At 46.1% G+C, this 20,941-nt stretch overlaps 2 protein-coding genes across 20 annotated transcripts in view; both read left to right on the top strand.

The window, feature by feature from the left end:
• Positions 1 to 12,720, top strand: part of dlg1b (discs large MAGUK scaffold protein 1b) — a 123,639-nt gene extending 110,919 nt beyond the window's left edge. For 13 of the 19 annotated variants that reach the window (XM_054743688.2, XM_054743679.2, XM_054743672.2 and 10 more), the window contains 9 exons: positions 146 to 212; positions 6,030 to 6,129; positions 9,911 to 9,952; positions 10,273 to 10,323; positions 10,414 to 10,515; positions 10,593 to 10,765; positions 10,854 to 10,963; positions 11,047 to 11,138; positions 11,222 to 12,720. In XM_054743688.2, coding sequence (XP_054599663.2) covers positions 146 to 212; positions 6,030 to 6,129; positions 9,911 to 9,952; positions 10,273 to 10,323; positions 10,414 to 10,515; positions 10,593 to 10,765; positions 10,854 to 10,963; positions 11,047 to 11,138; positions 11,222 to 11,328 — 844 coding nt within the window. In that variant the 3' untranslated portion in view covers positions 11,329 to 12,720. Of the gene's footprint in view, positions 1 to 145; positions 213 to 6,029; positions 6,130 to 6,439; positions 6,474 to 9,910; positions 9,953 to 10,272; positions 10,324 to 10,413; positions 10,516 to 10,592; positions 10,766 to 10,853; positions 10,964 to 11,046; positions 11,139 to 11,221 lie in introns of all 19 variants that reach the window. The other 6 variants (XM_054743673.2, XM_015956446.3, XM_054743713.2 and 3 more) reach the window with 3 other exon arrangements.
• Positions 12,721 to 16,347: 3,627 nt separating this feature from the next.
• nmnat2 (nicotinamide nucleotide adenylyltransferase 2) overlaps positions 16,348 to 20,941 on the top strand; it is a 12,862-nt gene continuing 8,268 nt past the window's right edge. Inside the window, exon 1 of the mRNA XM_015956516.3 lies at positions 16,348 to 16,823. Within this exon, the coding sequence (XP_015812002.1) occupies positions 16,739 to 16,823 (85 nt within the window). The 5' untranslated portion in view covers positions 16,348 to 16,738. The remainder of the gene's footprint in view (positions 16,824 to 20,941) is intronic.

Genomic DNA, 20,941 nt, shown 5'->3' with positions numbered 1-20,941 from the left:
TACTGATGAGCAAAAATAAAACCACAAATACTAAAGATCCTTCCATGGGTGGATGTCCTCAGGTCCAGGATGCCCTTTTGGTCAAACTTCTTGTTTTTGTAAGAGAGAAGTTGAGCTGTTTTGTCTTCTGTGGTTTTCTCTGAAGGGTGGAGAAGAAGGAGAGAGCAAGGTTAAAGACGGTGAAGTTTAATGCCAAGTCTCGAGACCGAGGGGTGAGTTGGACCGGATTGGAGTTAAAACTCCAGATGGTTTCACTTCAGGTAGTTTCTGCTGCATCTTTCATGTGTAGCAGGTTGGTCCCATGTGTCTGTAGCAGGTTGGTCTTGTGTGTCTGTAGCGTGTTGGTCCCGTGTGTCTGTAGCATGTTGGTCCCGTGTGTCTGTAGCGTGTTGATCCTGTGTGTGTGTGTGTATAGCGTGTTGATCCCGTGTGTGTGTAGCATGTTGATCTTGTGTGTGTCTGTAGCGTGTTAGTCCTGTGTGTCTGTAGCGTGTTGATCCTGTTTGTCTGAAGCGTGTTGGTCCCGTGTGTCTGTAGAGTGTTGATCCTGTGTGTGTGTGTGTGTGTGTAGCGTGTTGATCCCTTGTGTGTGTAGCATGTTGATCTTGTGTGTGTCTGTAGCCTGTTGATCCTGTGTGTCGGTAGCATGTTGATCTTGTTTGTCTGAAGCGTGTTGGTCCCGTGTGTCTGTAGCGTTTTGATCCCATATGTCTGTAGCATGTTGGTGCCATGTGTAGCATGTTGGTCCTGTGTGACTGTAGCATGTTGGTCTAGTGTCTGTAGCATGTTGGTCTCGGGTCTGTAGCATGTTGGTCCTGTGTGTCTGTAGCATGTTGATCCCGTGTGTGTAGCGTGTTGGTCCTGTGCGTCTGTAGCATATAGATCCCGTGTGTGTAGTGTGTTGGTCCTGTGTGTCTGTAGCATGTTGATCCCGTGTGTGTGTGTAGCGTGTTGGTCCCGTGTGTCTGTAGCGTATTGATCCTGTGTGTCTGTAGCATGTTGGTCCCGTGTGTCTGTAGTGTTTTAATCCCGTGTGTCTGTAGCGTGTTGGTCCCGTTTGTAGCGTGTTGGTCCTGTGTGACTGTAGCGTGTTGGTCTTGTGTATGTTGCATGTTGGTCCCGTGTGACTGTAGCGTGTTGATCCTGTGTGTCTGTAGCTTGTTGATCCCGTGTGTCTGTAGCGTGTTGATCCTGTGTGTGTGTGTGTGTAGCGTGTTGATCCCGTGTGTCTGTAGCATGTTGGCCCCGTGTGTCTGTAGCATGTTGATCCCGTGTGTGTAGCGTGCTTGTCCCGTGTGTCTGTTGCATGTAGATCCCGTGTGTTTAGCGTGTTGGTCCCGTGTGTCTGTAGCGTGTTGGTCCCGTGTGTCTGTAGGGTGTTGATCCCGTGTGTCTGTTGCATGTAGATCCCATGTGTGTAGCGTGTAGATCCCATGTGTGTAGCGTGTTGGTCCCGTGTGTCCGTAGCGTGTTGATCCCGTGTGTCTGTAGCGTGTTGATCCCGTGTATCTGTAACGTGTTGATCCCATGTGTCTGTAGCGTGTTGATCCCATGTGTCTGTAGCATGTTGATCCCGTCTGTCTGTAGCGTGTTGATCCAGTGTGTCTGTATCGTGTTGGTCCCGTGTGTTTGTAGCATGTTGATCCCGTGCGTGTAGGGTGTTTGTCCCGTGTGTCTGTAGCGTGTTGATCCCGTGCGTGTAGCGTGTTGATCCCGTGTGTCTGTAGCATGTAGATCCTGTGTCTGTAGCGTGTTAATCCCGTGTGTCTGTAGCATGTAGATCCTGTGTCTGTAGCGTGTTGATCCCGTGTGTCTGTAGCATGTGGATCCCGTGTGACTGTAGCGTGTTGGTCCCATGTGTTGTAGCGTGTTGATCCCGTGTGTCTGTAGCGTGCTGATCGCGTGTGTCTGTAGCGTGTTGATCCCGTGTTTGTAGCGTGTTGGTCCCGTGTGTCTGTAGCGTGTTGGTCCCGTGTGTCTGTAGCGTGTTGGTCCCGTGTGTCTGTAGCGTGTTGGTCCCGTGTGTCTGTAGCGTGTTGGTCCCGTGTGTCTGTAGCATGTTGGTTCCGTGTGTCTGTAGCGTGTTGGTCCCGTGTGTCTGTAGCGTGTTGGTTCCGTGTGTTTATAACATGTTCAAGCCGCTGCCTTCTGATCTCCTACTAATGACACTAATGTTTACAACGGTAGCAGCATGTTCAGGTTGACCAGCAGTAGGAGCTCCGCCTCCTTTAGCCAGCTTTATCACGCGTCACCAAAACGTTCCCCACAAAACACGCATGACCCCCCCATCCCCTGCCTCCTCCTCTTACACAATGAAACGCTTGGCATTGATGTCTGACTGGCTGCTTCCTCTCCTTCGTTGCCATGGTAACCATGCTAACAGCAACTGGGTTAACAGATTCTAGTTTTATAAACTATTGATCTGAATCTGATTAACAAAGCAAACTATCCGGATGTGGTAATTATAAAAACAATCAGCTGTTTGCAGGGCACCATGCCACCCTCTAGTGGCTCCAACACCAATCTGCAAGTTCATAAATGTATATTTGTTTGGTTCTGGTATTCCCAGCTGGGAATCCTTCTGGAATTCTGACGAATTGGCATCAATGTTTGTTTTTACTCTGAAGAAAAAAAATCTTAAGTCGTCTGATTCCTTTGATTAGTTTATTACAAACGAATGATTAATTAGGGTTTGTTTGGGATCGATAGAGCTCCGGACGTCACGTGACTCTCAGAGTAGACGCCATGTTGGCAGGCAAAGGTAAACAAAATGAACGGGATCGGCTTGGATTTTACTCCCATCGGAGTTTACTTCACACTTTAAAACCGAAGAAATCATTATATATAGTCAGAAATTAAATAGACTTAACATCTCCGACCCTTACCGTGCCCCTGGGATACTTTAAAAACTCCAGAAGCTGTCGGAGCGGACTTCTTACCGGAATTGTGAAGTCCTGACATTTATAATTTATAAAACTAATTAAACAAAAACACAAATACATAGATTTACATGTAAGAAGTTTAAATAGAGTGCTGTGTTGTTTGAATGTGTAGCAATAAATATAGATTTATATCTATATTTCAAATGTGGTGTAGATTTAGCTTGTTTAATCGGGGCACCACCAGTTTCCGGAACTGGACCGTTGGATTTAATATCTATATCTTTGCAATGTAATCAGTCTCAGAGTTAACACCACAAATTAATCTAAAGGATGAATTCTTGACACAATTCGCCGATTATTCCCGAGAATTACTAGACAATGATCAGGCGTTATTTACGTTTTGTGAGTTACAAAACTGGATCGTTTAGATGAAAATTACAAACATCAGTTAAGGCATGGACAAAAGAACCAAACACAGCTTATCGTTTCATGCATGGAATTAAGACAATTGTTAACCCAAAGCTTTATGGCAGTGATATGGAATAACTGATTTGTAATAAAGTGGAAATTTGGTGACACATAGGATTATAGTAACTTAGGAATAATTTCTGAAAGGGTAACAAAGTGTGTGTGTGTGTGTGTGTGTGTGTGTGTGTGTGTGTGTGTGTGTGTGTGTGTGTGTGTGTGTGTGTGTGTGTGTGTGTGTGTGTGTGTGTGGCTTGTTATGGCAGAAGAAGGAAGGGGATCATGAAGGCTAACGTGAATCTGGGATCGAAATAAAAACACGCCATTAAAGAAATGGACAAATCTGAATTCACTAATCGGGCTTAGCACATAAGTCAGCCAGCTAAGATGCTTCACATACCTTTTTCCGTCGCCAAAGAGGTGTCCTGTGTGCTGGTTCAGTTGGGTCCAGAAGCTTGAATGCGGTCTTCAGGGGCCGTAGGACCTTTTGGCACCTCAGCTTAGGTCAACGGCATCTGTGGTATGTAGAAGGAGGTGCTCTCCCGTAGTGGCTTGACTCAAGGTTCCTTCACTTTAGCGGCCTCGAAACGTGGAATTCAGATCGCGGGCCCAAATTATCCCAAACGGAGCCGAATCATCAAACTGTTCCAAATTGCTTTTACTCTTAATGTGAGAACTCGACCGAACACGCAGACTTCTGGTTTCACGTAGGAAGTCAAAACAAAACAAACTGAGCTGCTTCAAAGTTTTACCGTAACTTTTGAGAGCTAATTACTTGACAACTGTAAAGCGCCGGGTCCTGCTAGGCCAGATGGAAACAGCCCGCAGGGATTTGTGCTTAAGGCATCCTTTTCTTATTTCTCCTACCACCGCGAACGAGGTCTGAACTCTGGTTTTATAAACTTCTTGGTCACACCCACATGTATTTCACTCATTAACCACTTGATGGCACTGTGGCTCTTTCAAATAACCCAGTCTTCCAACCATGAGAGATTCATGCTCACAATTTTAACAAAGTAATTCCAAATAAAGCATCAAAAAGTATGACTTTAAACAGAAAAGAACTAACTTCAGGTCTTAAGCTTGACTGTATCACTTTTAGAATGGTTTTGAACTGGTGAAACACAATGGCAGAAGTTAACATGAAAGAAAAAAACACAAGCAGTTTAGGTTTGTAAATGATAAAAGTTTAAACATTTACTTGGAACACCTTGAATTTTAATGGTGAACAACCTAAAACACCTTTTGATTATGGATAAACTGAAAAATACCAGGGTTTTCATAAAGACTAAATCCTGGAATCTTCCAGAATGACCCTTGAGAAGTTTGACAAGCATCCCGGCCTTGGGGAGAGTCAGTTCTTGGCAGGTTGAGGTAAGACAGACCAAGTCCTGATAATGTCCGGCTTCTTGATTGCTTAAGGAGGGAAAAGAAGTGGTAAAATTTACGTTCCTGGGACAAAATGTAGGAGTTAGCCAGATGTTCGAAAATCGGAATTTATACGATTGTAGGCCAGTTTCAAATTCCCCCTTTTTTCTGCTAATTGTGAAAGAAACTTTTGAGTGAAAATGTTATTGTTCTTCTCCGTGTGAGTCCAAACAAAGTTAACCCGAGGATATAAAGTGTGGATTTCCGCTACAAATGTATAAACTGAACGCCAAGAGAAATCACTAGACTGATTTTTTTCCGTGAATAAAATAAATATGTCAGGCAGGAGCGTCTCAGAATCTGTCTGAGATCTGTCTCGGTGAGACAGATAATAGCAATCCAAAGTGATTTTTATGTGTGATCTGACAATTGATCAACCATTGCTTAAAATTAAATACAGCTTAGCCGGTTAATTGCTGTGATCATAAACCACGTAAACGGCAGCACGCAGAAGCACGAGACAACATTTTACGTGATGTTTACTTGTTGCTATGAGTAATAAGACAGAAAAAGCCACGCCAAAATAAGTTTAGGAAGCCCACTAAGAATCATAATAAAAGCATTTAAAATAAATACCATACACAGTTGAGGAAACGTTGGTTTAAGTACCTGATATGAAGTGGTCGCTGCATAAGCGAAAACCTTTACTATCGGGATCCCACAGCTTCATTTCAGCCCGGTCACTAGCGCGTTTTATTAGGATGATCCAATGTTTGCGGCGTTCCGGATCTTGGGGAATCCTGTAGAAGGCTCTTCCCTTGTTTCGTCCGCGTCTGTTCTGGCATCCTGAGTTTTCTTACAATAATAAATAGCCTAGATGCGGTCTACTGCCTGCCAAGATGGTGCCGTTTCAATTTGAACTGTTGCATGCTGGGAGAAGTGACGTCAACTCCCAGAGCTCTATAGACAGCTGATAGAGAAACGGACCTGTCTTCAGATCAGGTCCGGTAGGACCAGGACCTGACCCATAGTGGATCATCTTGTAGCTTCTGCACGTCTTCAGCACGCTTCCTCCTCTTCTTCACTATTCTGCCTTCACAGTCCCTCTGGGAAACCCCAGCCTCAGTCATGATACCTACAGAAAGGGGTCAGAACCGGAATCGCATGGCCCAGTTCTGATCCAGCTTGGTTCTTAGATTACAGTTTTGTTTATCTTTAGTATCAGAACTCCTGATTCTGTCAGAACCGACACCATCAGAACCCCCTCATCTCCTCCTGTTTGTGTTTACCCCATCACCTCCTCCTCCTCCTCAGCAGTCCATCAATGACAAGCGTAAAAAGAACCTCTTTGCCCGAAAGTTTCCGTTCTACAAGAGCAAAGAGTCGAGCGAGCAGGAGACCAGCGACGTCGACCGTAAGTACTGGACAGCCGATTGGTCGGTGGCAGGAAGAGAGATCAGCTGGTAGCGGCGTGATGCTAGGCGGTCGTCACGGCGATGGGGCAGGCGGTGATGCAGCCATCATCACATACGATAAATGAGAAAATGATAAGACTACAACTGATCTGGAACCTGAACAGGAAGCTCCTCTTATCTCTTCCTGTTTGGAGCCAACATGGCCGCCCTGACGCCGTGACAGCCACCTCCTCTGCTCTCTCCGTCTGTCACTGGAACCCAGTAACTTCTTGTTTCTGTGGTTTTTCTTTCTGCTGCTGCTTATTGCAGGACAACAACGATGACATGATGCCCAAAAGTCACAGTGAGTAAACAACAACAAGTAAACAGCAGCACCCCCACAAGGATCCTCTCAGATCAGAAACCAGACAAAGGCTTTGATTTGGATTTCACAGAATTTTACTCATTGTTCTTGTTTTAATGAAGTAGAAATAGTTTTATCTGCGGTTGCTATGAAAACCAGAAAAGTTGCTACAGATGCAGGAAAGTGAAAAACTGTTGTTCTGCTTTTATTTTATTTTATTATAACTTTTATGTTTTTATAGGAAACTTTTAGTTTTTGTTCCTTTCTAAGGAGACGGGCCGGATCCTGATAGATTCTGAGAACCCCACCCACCCCTCCTCACTTCAGAACCTTCAGAACCCGTCCACTTGTTTGGTCTCGGCGTGTTTTCATGTAGAGCTGAACGATTATCGTTTTATCGATTTGAAACGACGAGATCATCAAAGCTGGGTTTTTTCTAGCGCTCCTGGCTGGTCCGGGATCTGTTGTGTCAACTTTTATAGACATCCGGGTTTTTTCCTGTTACGAGAGCAGCAGTGTGTGCGTGCGTGTGTGTGTGTGTGTGTGTGTGTGTGTGTGTGTGTGTGTGTGTGTGTGTGTGTGTGTTCAGAGATGAGCACATCGTGACAAAGCTGGATATTTTGGTTATATTCCCATTTTGTTTTCCTTACACGGTGCTGCTAGAGCTGGCAAAAATGGCTGTCTCTCAGCCCCGAGGCAGGCGAGCGGGTGAGGGAGAGAGCAGCATTCACCAAAACGACACTAGAGGCTGATTTAGACTTCTTCGTCAGCTCCGGTGTGGAGTCGTGCACTTAAGTGGACGTGAATCCTTCTTTTAAACGGTTTGAGGTTTTCTGAAGGCACACCAGTTTGGTGTTGGAGCGGCATTTCAGTGGGAAAAACCAATCAGACGAGACATCTAGGCAGCCTGCCTTGGTGAAGACTCTGTGCATTTTTGTTATTAAATATATGTGAAAGCTATTTTTCCTTCAGTTGGCATTAATGTTACTTCTGTAGCACTCATCACAGAGCCCACTCAATCATAATCCTAAAAATAACTAAATATAGTCATGAAGTTATAAAATGATCATTAATGTCATAAAATAAATGAAAGATTATATAAATTCTAGTTGTAAAAGAAGAAAAACAGTAGATTTAGGTTAAAGCAGATTTAAATGACAGGGTCTCTAAAGGTCACCAGGCTGTCAGAACTCCGTACGGATAAGACGCTCCAAAGTCTGGGAGCAACAGCCTGGAAGGAGCAATCAGCTGGACTTCATCTGGTCTTCAGAAGCACCTCCAGATATAAATGTGTGAAGCCAACTTGTAATAGTTTTGCCTATTGTGTTTAATATCGTAGCCGCACTCAATTTATGTTGTTTTTCTATCGTTAAATTTTAATTTGTTAATGATTGTGTATGTGCATTTTATATTGTTACAAGTATGCCTATAGATACATGGGGTAAGCCACAGCAAGTGTTATTTTTTTATCTCTTAGTTTGTTGTGGTTCAACGACTTTGCCTTCTTATTCTTTACTTGTTGTATGGTAGGAGGACCTGCTCGAAAACAAGATGTCACATCTCAAGCAGTTTATCCTCCTGGGAAGAAAAATATAAGTTAAATAAAAAATATATAAATTACAGGCACATTTTAAAAAAATTATGAAAAAAATGACTTAACCAAAAAAAGCTTTAAATAATTTTGTTTTGAATATTAATTATTTATGTTAAAGTCTCATTAGTTGTCACACACTGATGAAATTAAATCACCATGTGACCCATCCACGTGAGGAGCGGTGAGCTGCAGCAGTGGCTGTGCCCAGGGTGAGGAGATGAGTGAAACAGTACAGGCAAGATGATACCACGGCTGTAGCAAGCCATTTTGACATGTAATTAACAATCGGACCTCTCTGTAATGTTATACAGCAGTAATCATAGCGCTAATTGTTTTCTGTTATTAGTTTAAATAAAAACATCAACAGCTAAGATGTTCTATGGAAATTCTAACGAAGGGTTCAATCTGTACTAGTAAGGATCAAGTTAGAGAACTCTGATAATCCCTAAAATGATGGTAGTCTTTTTTAACATTTATTAAGCCAACTGGATATGTGTTCCAGATGTCCATACTTTTTTTTTTTTTTTTTTTTTACGTGTCCTGTCTGGCTGTGAAGCAAACAGAATTGATGTCTGAATGCTGGTAACAAGCCTTGCAGATTTACTCTCAGGTGGAGCATCAAAGCTTCTGCTTTTAATGTCACGCCTGATACTTAAAACTTTATTGTTATTGTTTTTGAATGCTTTGTAATTCTGACCAGACACGGAGACAGAGGTGAAAGAGAAAGGAAAAGACAAAAGGTGGGGTGAGAGGGGGGAGGGGGGGGTCCACAAAAATAAACAATAATGAACAAGAGTCTGCTTCTAGACCTGCAGAAAAAGACTAGAAAAAAAAGCGAAAGCGAAATTGGACACAACAACAATACAACAAGATCAAGCTATCACTGCGTCAACTTGATGAAGAAATATATAATCAACATTGCTTAACTGAACAGTCACACGATAATAAATCACAGTACATTAAGTGCCCACCATAGCCTTCAGACCTGTGTTTAACGTGCCCAAGCCCATACTTTTGAGAGCACCATGTGAGCACCTGTGTGTGTACACGCGCTTGTTTATGTAAGGTTTTTCTATAGGAGCGTCCAATAGAGAGTGTGAGAGACCACAGATCTGCCCCTCAAAGATGTGTAGGAGACGGGGGGAGCTCCAAGTCCCAGAGATCCAGGCGCTGCCCCAGAACACTGGAACCCCAAGGAGACTTCAACCAGAAATGCCCCCGCCCCCCTCGAGAGGCACAGAGGATCGCCCCCGGGGGCCACAACCAGCAGCCGGCAGAGTCCCGGGAGACATCAGCGGCAAGCCCACAGGCCCACCCGCAGCCTCCCACCCCCTAGCCGGCTGAGCCCGGGACCCAGGGGCAACCACCCCCCGCCGGGGACCCAGCAGAGCCCAGTGACCCAGACCCCACTAGGCAGCCACCGGGATTGATCAGGCAGATGTCCATACTTCTACTGTTCCCCGTAGGAACCAACACTCCAGATATCCATGAGAACGTTCTAGAGAGGAAGAATCTTTCACGTTATAGAACATAAAGTAATGTAATTTACTTTGCTAGGTAACCAATTACTTTTACAATGTGGTAACTAAGTTACTAACTTGTAACTAATTACATTTTTATCGTGAGAAGCCCAGCACCGGTGTGAATGACCTGAAATCGCTCTTCAGTCTGTTGGTGAAACGGTTCCGCCCATCTTCATGTTCCCCGTTTGGGTCTGGGTCCAGAACCTCTTGTTTTGCGAGGCTGGGTCTGAACATGTGATGAAGAGTAAAGTTCATTCTGGGTTTTTGAGGTTAATTCGGACGGCGCTGGCTGACCCGCTGTGTCCTGTGTTTGATTCCAGAACACGTGACGTCTAACGCCAGCGATAGCGAGAGTAGCTACCGTAAGTTTGACGCCGATCCGACTCACTAACAAGCAAACACTAACGAGCTCTGGCTGCTTATTGGACAGTGGGAGCGTGACATCACACCTGATGTTTGAGTCCGCATTAGAGCGTTTCCATGGCTACGGAAACAAAACTAACCCACAACAGCTGATTAATGATCATCCCTAAACCTGATGTCAAACAAGGGTCCTGTCGCAGCCTCATCTTAACCCCACCCCCCAGCCTGTTAAGCGCCTCGTGATTTTTATCTTGAGAGGCGCTATAGAAATGATATTTTCTTCTTCTTTGTGTGTCTGATCTCTGACCTCTGTCTCCAGGTGGACCTGAGGAGTACGTCCTGTCATATGAACCCGTCGTTCAGCAGGAAGGTGAGACCCAACCAGCTCCTCAGTGGGACCAGTACTTGCAGGTCGTTTCCTGATGCTAACCCTTGGTTCTGGTTCTGGTTCTCCTCTCAGTGACCTACAGCCGACCCGTCATCATCCTCGGCCCGATGAAGGACCGGATCAACGACGACTTGATCTCAGAGTTCCCTGATAAATTTGGCTCCTGCGTCCCACGTAAGTCCAGAACCTGATCCTCACATTTGTCCCATCTGGACCAGCATCATGTTGGCTGTGGTTATGTTCCGTCTCAGATACGACCCGGCCGAAGCGGGACTACGAGGTGGACGGCCGGGACTACCACTTTGTTGTGTCCAGAGAGCAGATGGAGAAGGACATCCAGGAACATAAGTTCATCGAGGCGGGCCAGTACAACAACCACCTGTACGGAACCAGCGTGCAGTCGGTCCGAGCGGTGGCGGAGAAGGTACGGCGAACACAACACACAGACCCGGTCCGGTAGGATCCAGTTGGTTCCGTCTGACCCGTTAACGTGTTCTCTGTGGTGCGTTCAGGGGAAACACTGCATCCTGGATGTTTCAGGAAACGCCATCAAGAGACTCCAGCTGGCTCTGCTTCATCCCATCGCCATCTTCATCAAACCCAAATCTGTGGAGAACATCATGTGAGTCAGAACCACTGGATCATCGTCCCCAGCTGGTTCCGGTTCTGGTCAGTCTGACAGGATGTGCTGTTTCCGTCCTGCAGGGAGATGAACAAGCGTCTGACGGAGGAGCAGGGCAGGAAGACCTTCGACCGCGCGGCCAAACTGGAGCAGGAGTTCACAGAACATTTCACGGGTCGGAACCACAGAAGGCTTTAGCAGGAACTGGTTCTGGTGCTCTGATTGGTTGTGGTGGCTAACCGTGTTGTTGTTCTGCAGCCGTGGTGCAGGGCGACACGCTGGAGGAGATCTACGACCAGGTGAAGCAGATCATCGAGGAGCAGTCGGGTCCGTTCATCTGGGTTCTGTCCAGGGAGAAGTTATGAGACGCTTCTTCACCTCCTCTTCACTCACACACACACACACACCCTCCCCACGGACTCATCATTAGTTTCCTGAGTAAAGCACACAGGAAGTGACATCACAGCACGGTACGGCTCCTTAATGTTTAAGGGAGGAGAACTTCAGAAGAATTGTGGGAAGTGACGAAGGCAGAAGAAACGTACGAAGCAGATTTCACCCTTTTGTTTTTGTTTGTGGGTTTTTTTTGTCCTGTGAGGAAACAGTTGGGCGGAGCCTCATCTCAGGCGGCGTTTGTTGGATCAGAGGAAGAGGAGACACAAAAAGCAAAACTTTGCACGTTTGAGCTTTAACAGCATGTCGGTTAACCCCAGTTCATTTCCCATCAGCCCTTTCTCCTCAGCGTCTGACGTCACCACTTCTTTCTACGTCTGTTTTTTACGTTGCTCACCGTAATTTTTTATTTTTATTTTTTGCTCCTTGCTGCTGCGGGACGCTCGTCGGGGCGCTGCAGCGTCTGGAGGGCGCCACGCCGCTCCACACCAACCCGGCCCAGTGGTTATTAACACCGTCAGCTCACTAAACTACAGCGATGACTAAAACAGTTCAGTGCCAAAAACAAATATATATAAAGGTAACGAAACTGTTTGTATAGAAAGTTAAACGTTTTCTTTTGTGAGCTGCGCCGTTTGCGTTAAAATTCCTCGGAGACTAAAGTCACTCATTTTCCTTCCAGGAGCTTCACCACGCTGTGCCAACACTGATGCAGTTTACATGGTTCATCTCATGATTATGCAAACATCCCAAAGCTGTACGAACACTCATATTCACAATAAAACTATTTTTAAGAGGAAGCGGACGTTTGTGTAATTAGAGCAGCTTCTGCAGGAAAACGACCTTTTTGCCTTACAGATAAACTTATTCATGTTAATAAAAGAACCATCAGAGATTAAAGTAGATTTTATATTTAAATTTATCTCAAACTCTTTAAAAATAGTTTTAAAATCTTTTTAATAAAAACTCTAAATTTGCACATTTTCGTGTTTTCCGCACCGAGTCGCGGCGCGGCGCCCTCTGCGAGGCCAGCGGGAGCCTGGAGGTCGTCATGGCGACGTCCATCAGCAGCATCAGTGTCTTACCAGGACTGCGATGTGTGGGCGTGGCCTGACCTGGAGCCCTGCTGCCCCTCCAGGTGTGGAAAGTCCGTTCTTGTACGATGAGATGTTTAACCCTCGCCTATTTTGTTATAATAAAGTCTATATTGAAGTGGACTTCAGCACTACGAGGATTATTTTCTCTGCATTAATCAGATATGAATAGAAAGTATGAAGATATTTGAATATATTTTTCTTTCTTTGATCACTTCCTCCTTTGTCTTGGATTTTCTTTTTTAAGCATAATAAAAACTTAACAAGAAAGCTGGAGCAGGAGTTTTGATTGGTTCTGATCCGGAGCGTCTCTCAGGTGTTCGGATTCATCCGCAGAAGCCATACCTGTAGCATCTGTTAAAGGAGGCGGAGCCAGCACACACCTCTGCTAGGGTTAAACTGTTGAGTTTAGTTACTTGATCTGGTCCAGGTGAGCTTCAACACTGCTCACTGGTAGAGTTTGGTTTTGTCACCAAACGAACGTCTGATTGGCTCTTAAAGACTTCCAGGTCCGGTCCACCGGAAGCTGACCGGGTCTCCTCCAGCGCTGCGAGTTCTGACGTGAGAGTGGAACTTCCTGTGTTTCCTCACAGCCCAAGAGTCTTTGAAACGCTTCCCACAGATGCTGCAGATGTAAGGTGGCTCACCTGTGTGAGGCCTCAGGTGAGCTGTCAGACGGACGATTGTGATGAAATGTTTCCCGCAGGTGTTAGAGGAATGCAGCTTCTGATCCGAGTGGACAATCAGGTGTCTTAAATGCTGACGAGTCCACAGGTGCATCACAAGTAGGTTAGAGGATCAGTCTGGGACGAGCGTTTTCCACACCTGGGACAGGAAAATGTTCTCAGCAGTGTGTGTCCTCAGGTGAACTGTTGGAAAACTTTCCCATAGACTTCAGTTAGGCTCCTGGTGTGAATCTTCAGAAGGCTGTTCAGAGTAGCTCTGCCCACAGGTGTTACGTGTGTGGGGTGTCTCACCTGGACTACAGCTCTCCGTACACCTGAAGCCTTTCAGCTCTCGCAGGAAAGGAAAAAGCTATTTAGATTTGAATGATTTAAACAATTATCGAGTGGTATCTAACTTAACATTTTTAAGCTAAATTTTAGAAAAGTTGGTTTTAAATCAACTAAATGGTTTTATCAACACTCATAATGTCCTGGAGAAATTTCATTCTGGTTTTAGGGTGAACCACAGCACAGAGGCGGTCCTTTTGAAGATTTTAAATGATTTTAGATTGAATTATGATAAACTGAAGGTAACTGTGTTGATTCTACTGGACCTAAGTGCTGCCTTCGATACAGTAGACCACACAGTTCTTTTAACTTGTTTAAAACAGATCTGCCTCTGGTGCTGTACATAGATGGTTCACATCCTACCTCACAGACAGGACTTTCATGGTGAGTTTGGATACCTGTTCCTCGAGGGTCCATGGGATTACATGTGGTGTGCCCCAAGGTTCAATTTTAGGCCCAGTGCTTTTTAACCTTTATATGCTCCCTCTTGGCGGGGTCATTAGGAGACATGGAGTCAACTTTCACAGTTATGATACACAGTTGTACATCTCCGTGTCTCCTGATGACTCTCAGCCAATGAATGCACTTTTAACTGCATATTAGACATCAAATCCTGGATGGCGGAGAACTTTCTCCAGCTCAACAAGGACAAAACTGAAGTTTTAGTTATCGATCCTGAGGCCCAGAGAGAGAAACTTTTACCGAAACTACAATCTGTCTTTTAATCCTACTGAACAAGTGAAGAACCTGGGTGTGATTTTTGACTCAGAGCTGACTTTTATCCTACACATTAAAAAAATCACAAAATAGGTTTTTATCATCTAAAGAACATCGCCAGAGTCCGCCCTATTCTCTCTCGGGCCAACACGGAGATGCTGATGCATGCTTTTATCACCAGTAGAATAGACTACTGTAATGCCCTGCTTTCTGGTCTTCCCAAAAAGAGCGTCTCAGGTTTACAACTACCAAATTCGGCAGCACGTGTCCTGATGAAGACCAGGTGGCAGGAGTACATTACACCAGTTTTAGAAACATTGCATTGGCTCCCTGTATGTTTCAGGGTCGATTTTAAGGTGGTTCTAATGGTTTTTAAGTGTCTTAATGATCCCCCCCCCCCCGACCCCCACTAAGGCCAGAAAGAAAACAAAATCGGAGGTTAAGCGCTTGATGCTCCTTTTTCCAAATACAGTGAATGCAGCATGATGTAAACAAACACGGACTCCAGAGGCACCAAAGTGGTTGCTGCTAGGATGCAGGATGAAGCGAAAAAGGCAAGCAATGATTACTGCGTATCTAAAAAAGGCCAACCGTGTAAGTAGGCTGGACCGATCTGTCTGTTTATGCATGTTGGTTCTAGTTTCAGTACGTTGTTGTCAGTGTTGGGACTTACTCGTTATAAGCCTCACTGCTGACTTTAACAAGTTTCATGTACATATATGATCCCTCATGAAGTTACTACTTTACACCAGAAGACAGTGGAGATGTGGAACCTTCAGGCTGAGCAAAGTTTGAGAGTTTTTAAGAGTTTGAAAAACTCCTCCCCCTGTGAGGCTCCCAGTCGGGGAGAGGAGGAGATGTGGGCAGCATGGATAGCGCAAATATTAGATAAAACGTATAATTGCCGGCAGGTCTGGTCTTTGTTGACTGATCACTTTGTCTGATAATGACTGACTCTGATTATGATGCAGAATATTGACTCTGATGAAGAAATTCACTCATCCAGCTGGGAAGATTGACGCTGCTGCAGCATCAGACAGATGGTGCTGCACGAGAGGTGTGTGGAGTTTACAAGCTCCAAACTTTGGGTTTGATGTTGGTTTAACCTTCTCTGGGACATGATGGATGTAGAAATGATGGTAAAAACACCGCTAATGTGATAGACGTAGCAACAATGTAAAAAAGAAAAGCTGTAAAAGGAGGCAGATGCCGATGCGTCATGTATGGGTCAAGTGTGTCACATAATTGTAAAAAAAGTAAAATATAAAATTTTAAAAGACATTTATAAATTTATATATAAATTAAAACTTTCCAAATATAATGAAAATTTCTAAATAACGTAAAAATGTGAAGGAACATCTGTTGGTCAGGCTGAAAAGTTTGGGAACCACTGCTCTAAGTGATAAGTGAATATCGTTTCTTATTATATTTTATGTGCAGTTTTTTAGAGCTTTTATGTTTTCTGTAAAGATTGGTACGCTGAAAATCATTTAATGTTTTGCATAAAGCAAGAGGTTTTGGTTAGTAATTCATTGGGAGAATAACAAATGACTGAATTAAATAGTGGGGCACCTCTGTCAGTGTGCCCCAGGGCAGCTGTGGCTACATCGTAGCTCATCACCATCATTGTGTGAATGTGTGTGTGAATGGATGAAAGATACACTGTAGTGTAAAGCGCTTGGAGTCCTTACTCTGAGAGGCGCTATACAAGTGCAAATCATTTATCATTTGATCAGGCAGAGCTTTGTTGGCAGCGTTCCACTGCATAATGGCTTCAAACACGTATATAAAAGTGTTCGTTTTTACGTAAACCGTTGGATGAAATTACACAAACTGACTGAGCTGTAGTTAAGGCGCTTGCCATAGTTTGTGCATGTGCGTGTGTGTGTGTGTGCGTGCGTGCATGCGTGTGTGTGTGTGTGTGTGTGTGTGTGTGTGTGCATGTGTTTGGGGGAGGGTACATTGAAACTTTGTCCCCCCCAGTTTGAAAATCCTATCTGCGCCCCTGAACAGGGGTGCCTATTGGGGCCAGTGGGAGAGCTGGCTCCCTGGAGGGTCTAAGCCCCCCAGACATTTTCCTCCTCCTGCTCCTTCACGTCACCACACAAACATGCACATAGGTCTTTGGGTGTGGGTAGGAGGCTGGAGGCTAGGAGTGGGAGCTGGCCATCTGGTTGGGGTCAGGAGTGGTGGGTCGCTTTGCACGGTGTGTGAGTGGGTGTGTCTTACTTTGTATGTGAGAGCATGAGGGAGGAAGCCTGTCACTATCTGTCAGGTGGGGTCTCGGTCCATATGGTGCTGGACCCAGAACCCAGTGTGGTCCTTGACCTGGACCCATATGGGGCTGGTCCTGGACCTGGATCTAAACAGCATCAGCATGGTGCTGATGCTGGTTAGGGACCGCGCGGTGGCTGCTGGGAGTGCGTGTGTCTCTTTAAGACGCTCCTGGTTCTGGCCCGATCAGCATCCTGCAGCACAAACAGCCTCACCTCTCCATCTCTGCGGTGGATCCAGAAACAACAGAAGGACTTAATCTGACCGGATCGGACCGTGACACTATGACAGAAACCAGTAAGACGCACGTGATCCTTCTGTCCTGCGGGAGCTTCAACCCGGTCACTAAGGGACACATCCATATGTTCGGTAAGTCTCCCGGTGGGTCTCCGGGGACCTGGTACCGGACTGCTCATGAGACTCAGAATTAGCCTGGATGGGTCAGTTCGGTTCGAGGCGTCGGACAGCATGGTGGTTCGGAAAGGCCCGACCCACAGTGTCAGAACCAGGGAGGGGACGAAATCAGGTCAGCAGCGGGTTCCGGTTCTGATTGGTAAACACGGGCGTCGTGTTGTAGAAACCAGAACCGAACCTCCTCCGGGATTCTGATGGAACGGGTTCGGATCAGAACCCGCCCAGGTGTGATGCCTTGCTCAGAGGTGTTTATCTGCGTCAGAACCGGGCAGGCCTCAAGTTAGTCGGTCCAAGTTCGGTTTTTCTGCGGATCCTGAACGGGTTCGGGAATGTTCTAGTAGTCAAATAAACGTTCTTCTGGATATTAGTGAAGATTTCAAAAATGAAATATAACAACTTTAGATTTTCGTGATTTTCTTTAAAACTAGAAATTATGAAGTTTTTCATCAAAAACACGAAAAAATTTAATTCTTTGATTTCTGAATAATTTAATTCAGTTTATTTTATTTCTAAAACTCAAATCCAGAGTCTCGTTTTAACTTGTAAGTTTATTCTAATCTATCTGAGATTTTCTGCTGTTTCTGACCTTTTTAATGTTTTTATGCTTTTTGAACTCTTTTTTTTTTTTTTTTTTTTTTTTTTACCGTGTCCTGTCTGGCTGTGAAGCAAGCAGAATTGATGTCTGAATGCTGGTGACAAGCCTTACAGATTTATTCTCAGGTGGAGCATCAAAGCGTTTGCTTTTAATGTCACGCCTGATACTTAAAACTTTATTGTTATTGTTGTTGAATGCTTTGTAATTCCGACCAGACACGGAGACAGAGGTGAAAGAGAAAGGAAGAGAAAAGGTGGAGGGGGGGGGGGGGGGGGGGGTTCTACAAAAATAAACAATGAACAAGAGTCTGCTTCTAAACCTGCAGAAAAAGACAAATAAAACAAAAGGACACAAAAAAGGGACACAACAACAATACAACAAGATCTACCTATCACTGCGTCAACTTGATGAAAAAAAAAAAACAAAAAAAAAACAATATATATATATATATATATATATATATATATATATATAATCAACATTGCTTAACTGAAGAATCACGATAATAAATCACAACGCATTAAGTGCCCACCATAGTCTTAAGACCTGTGTTTAACGTGCCCAAGCCCATACTTTTGAGAGCACCATGTGAGCACCTGTGTGTGTACACGCGCTTGTTTATTTAAGGTTTCTCTATAGGAGCGTCCAACAGAGAGTGTGAGGGACCACAGATCCGCCCCCCAAAGATGCGCAGGAGACGGGGGGAGCTCCAAGTACCAGAGATCCAGGCGTTGCCCCAGAATGCAGGAACCCCAAGGAGACTGCAACCAGAAAGGCCCCCGCCCCCCTCGAGAGGCACAGAGGATCGCCCCGGGGGGCCACAACCAGCAGCCGGCAGAGTCCCTGGAGATATCAGCGGCAAGCCCACAGGCCTGCCCGCAGCCTCCCACCCCCTAGCCGGCCGAGCCCGGGACCCAGCGACCCGGGACCCAGGGGTGACCACCCCCGCCGGGGACCCAGCAGAGCCCAGGGACCCAGACCCCACCAGGTAGCCACCGGGATCTATCAGGCAGATGCCAAAATCTTAAACCCCCAGACCCGGTTGCCACGAACACTCAGGCAGACCATGGCACAAGCCCCCACACCAGGTTTGGCAGGGGGAGGGGGGACAAAGATCTATATCATCAAGAGAAGTTCCAGGAGAGGGGAGGACCCAAAGGCCCCACCTGACATATACAGTCATACACAAACACAGTCATACACTCCCTCCCTCATGCTCACACATGCACATAAAACCCAAGACTTACAAAAATTCACGCCGGACACTCACTCATGCTCCCCATACACACCCTATTAACTCTGGTCCCGGTACTGCTGCACATGGGGTACAACCATCACCGGTAACCAGAGTTTGACCCTTTCTGCTGGGGTGCTGATGAGCAGGCTCCCCCGCCCAACGCTGAGCACAGCAACCCACCACCCCAGACCCCAACCAGACGGCCAGATCTCCCTCCTAGCCTCCAGCCCCAGGAAGCCTAGCAACAACAGAGGTGGCTAAGACCCCTAGTCTCCCTCCACCTGCTCCAATATAGTGTTGTGTGATCATGAGGTGTATTCCATGGCTGTGGTGAGTGGGCAGTGCGGGCATCATCCGGCATATGCCAGCTGATGCCACCGCACCACCCCACTTACACCCTCAGCCATCAGTGTCTAAGTGCGGTTTAAAATTGGAAGTGGGCACCGGCACTCGGGAGGAGGCTGAAATATCCCCCTGCCAAATGCCGTTGAATGTGCTCACTCCCAAGGCCCTAAGTGTGTGTTTGTGTGGAATGTCGTCAGTGGAAGTGTATAAGGTGCAAATAAAATTGGGGGGCAGGTTGCCACAGGAATGCGGAAATGGGGTCCATACCCGCACTCCCTGACTTGCCCACCCCCCAAGGTCCTATGTGTATGTTTGTGTGATGATGTGAGGGAGCAGGAGGAGAGAAATATGCGAGGATGGGGAGGAATGGCTGGTTGGGCTTAGCCCTCCAGGGAGCCAGCTCCCCTACTGGCCCCAATAGGCACCTCTGTTGTCAAACTGCCACCCAGGGCATGGAGACCCCAGCCCATCCTGCCAGGGCCCAAAGCAGCAGCATTACAGAGCCTCACGGAGTCCGAGGGCACCAACCCAGCCCCATCCCAGCAGAATATCTATGCCCACCCCTGCATTTGCACAACTTCCAGAATATATGACATGGGACATCCAGGTAAGGTTTGGTCCTCCCCTTCCTGGACCTCCCCCTCCCCTGTGATGGAACGGCAGAGGAGCCAAGGTCTACCTGATGCCCCCGAGCCCGGGCCAGGCACTGCTGAGTGTTCCTGCCTTCTTCCCGGCAGCATACATGTCAGGACCCGACCCCCAAGGCCCCGCCCAGATCCCGACACGGGGCCGGCCACCCCCAAACCCCGAGCCCCCAGGCCCCCACCCATACCCGCCCAGGAGCATTGCAGCCGCCAGGCAGTGACCCATGGCCGCCGCCAAGATCCCCAAGGGGCCCCACTCACAACCGCCAGCAGTCCACCCCCCAAGGCAACCCAAGCACCTCCAGAGGGGGGCAACAGCCCCCCAGTCCCAGACACCCCCAGTGAACCCACCTCCAGGGAACATCCGGATACTCCAAACTCAGACCCCACACCCCCCCCCCCCCCCCACCCTCACCATCCCGCAGGACAACATCAACGGCCCCCCACCCTCGCTATGTGATGGAACCGATCAAAGGAGCCCAGAGAGATTCATCTGAAGTGGAAGCAGAGGCTAAATCAAGTGCAATATGATCCAACAAAAGATTTCTATACTGGTTAATGCAGAGACTTTCTCTATTTTTCCAATTCAAGAGGATAGTTTTCTTAGCGATGCTTATGGCAGTCAGAACCACGTGAACCAAAGATGTTGCAGTCGGGACATCGTGCAGCTGTCCCAGTAAACAAAGAGAGGGGGAAGTTGGGATATGACATTTCAGACATTTTGACAGATCCTCACATACTCTACCCCAAAATTCCTGGACAGGTGGGCAGGACCACAGTGCATGAATGTAATTGTCAGAAATGTTGTTTGTGCAGTGTGTACAGGTGTCAGACGACACAAACCCCATCTTGAACATCCGATGACCTGTATAGTGTACTCTGTGTAGAATTTTGTACTGAATTAATTGTAAATTGGGGTGTCTGATCATTTTAAAAGTTTTTAAACAAGTTTGGGACCAGAAGTCCTGGTCAAAGCTAACTGATAGATCCACCTCCCATTTTTCAATAGGGATTGCAATTTTATCGTCTATTTTGGACAGTGTCTTATATACTTTAGACAGTAGTTTGGGGGGTTTGAGATTATAAAAGTCTAATACCCTTGGTGGTGTTTGTAATTCTATTTTATTGAGCTTAAATTTTTGTTTGACTACAGATTTAATTTGGTGATATTCTAAAAAGCTATTCTTATCCATTCCAAATTGGGAGACTATTTGATTAAATGGGATGAAGTCCAATCCTTCATATATGTGTT

Source organism: Nothobranchius furzeri, chromosome 11 (assembly GCF_043380555.1).
Source record: "Nothobranchius furzeri strain GRZ-AD chromosome 11, NfurGRZ-RIMD1, whole genome shotgun sequence".
NCBI lineage: Eukaryota > Metazoa > Chordata > Actinopteri > Cyprinodontiformes > Nothobranchiidae > Nothobranchius > Nothobranchius furzeri.
This window is presented reverse-complemented; position numbering and strand designations above follow the sequence as displayed.